Genomic DNA, 1,168 nt, shown 5'->3' with positions numbered 1-1,168 from the left:
CATACAAAGTGTGATGATGTGGTTCTCTTCACAATATTTCTCAAAATCGACTGAGTGGTGGCTTTGATGCCCATCAACGATAAGAAGCCGATAGCGACTGTTTGATCAGGCTCTTGTATAGTGATTGAAGTGCTTGAGCCACTTAAGACCTGTATCATTGTCGGTCCACCCATTTTGAGTCGTGGCAATAGCCCAATCCCCTGGCAGGTTACTTTCTCAGTACCAGCTGGAGAGGTGATATTAGCCCAAAACCACGATGAATGGTGCGACTGCCCAGCCTTCAGCATTAATCGCCTGAATAACTGTGACCCATTCCCGGTTTCCAGGCTGCAATGATTTAGCCTTTCCACGCCTTTCTGCACCTGTGATGACAATTCCACTTGCAATGACACCCATCATAAAGCCAGTCTCATCAAAGTTGTAGACATCAGTGAGGCTGATACTGTATTTTGCAATTGTGTTCTCCACAAGCGTGAACCAACTGTGAATAATAGCTGGATCTTTGCATTTGGCCCTCTTGTAGTTGTATCTACGATTAAAACGCGCCTTGAGGTCTGGCTGTCGCTTGACAAAGTTGGAAGCCCAGCGCTTGCCGACGCGTGACGCCTCGCGATCAGTGAGCAGTCGGTTGGCCATTTCTTCAACACTATGTAGTTGCGGGAGGTACCCTCTCGAATCCCAGTCAAGAATGAACTTGACAATGACCTGCTCTTCTAGATCGGATAGTCTGTGTGAGTTGGGCATGGTATTGCGTTGACATTGAATCCCATTCTGTCAGCGACGAAGGGTATGATAATCCACCTGGTATAATCTAGCGGCAGGCCGGAGACCTAATTCCGGGTTAGTTTGAAGGGCCTGAAGAGCGAGAACAATATTAGCCTCATTTTTTGGTTGCGCCATGTTTTTTGGTGGACAAATAGTCGATTAGATGTGAAAATGAGAGATTGGAAGATTTTTGGTGCGTTCGCATAGTTGGTGCATTCGCTTATCATTGACGTTAGCTCTTCTGTTCTCTGGATGTTTCAACAGCTATTTGAATTTTCTTGAGTTATGGACACCTGTACCGAATCTTCCACATCGTCTTTCCCTCACCGCGTCCGAACTTCACCAACCCCCACCTCCCGATAATTCCTCCCTCACCTGTGCATCGACATCTTCCTGGTTAATA

The 1,168-nt window shown here is 46.7% G+C and overlaps 1 protein-coding gene across 1 annotated transcript; it reads right to left on the bottom strand.

The window, feature by feature from the left end:
* Positions 1-240: 240 nt before the first annotated feature.
* Positions 241-744, bottom strand: HOO65_050451 (uncharacterized protein; the record flags this gene model as incomplete). The annotated part of the gene is made up of 1 exon (XM_071000896.1): positions 241-744. One exon carries the CDS (start codon positions 742-744, stop codon positions 241-243), a length of 504 nt encoding a protein of 167 aa, XP_070858510.1.
* Positions 745-1,168: the final 424 nt, after the last annotated feature.

This window comes from Ceratocystis lukuohia (genome assembly GCF_044167205.1).
Source record: "Ceratocystis lukuohia strain C4212 chromosome Unknown Supercontig5_pilon, whole genome shotgun sequence".
In the NCBI taxonomy this organism is placed as follows: Eukaryota; Fungi; Ascomycota; class Sordariomycetes; order Microascales; family Ceratocystidaceae; genus Ceratocystis; species Ceratocystis lukuohia.
This window is presented reverse-complemented; position numbering and strand designations above follow the sequence as displayed.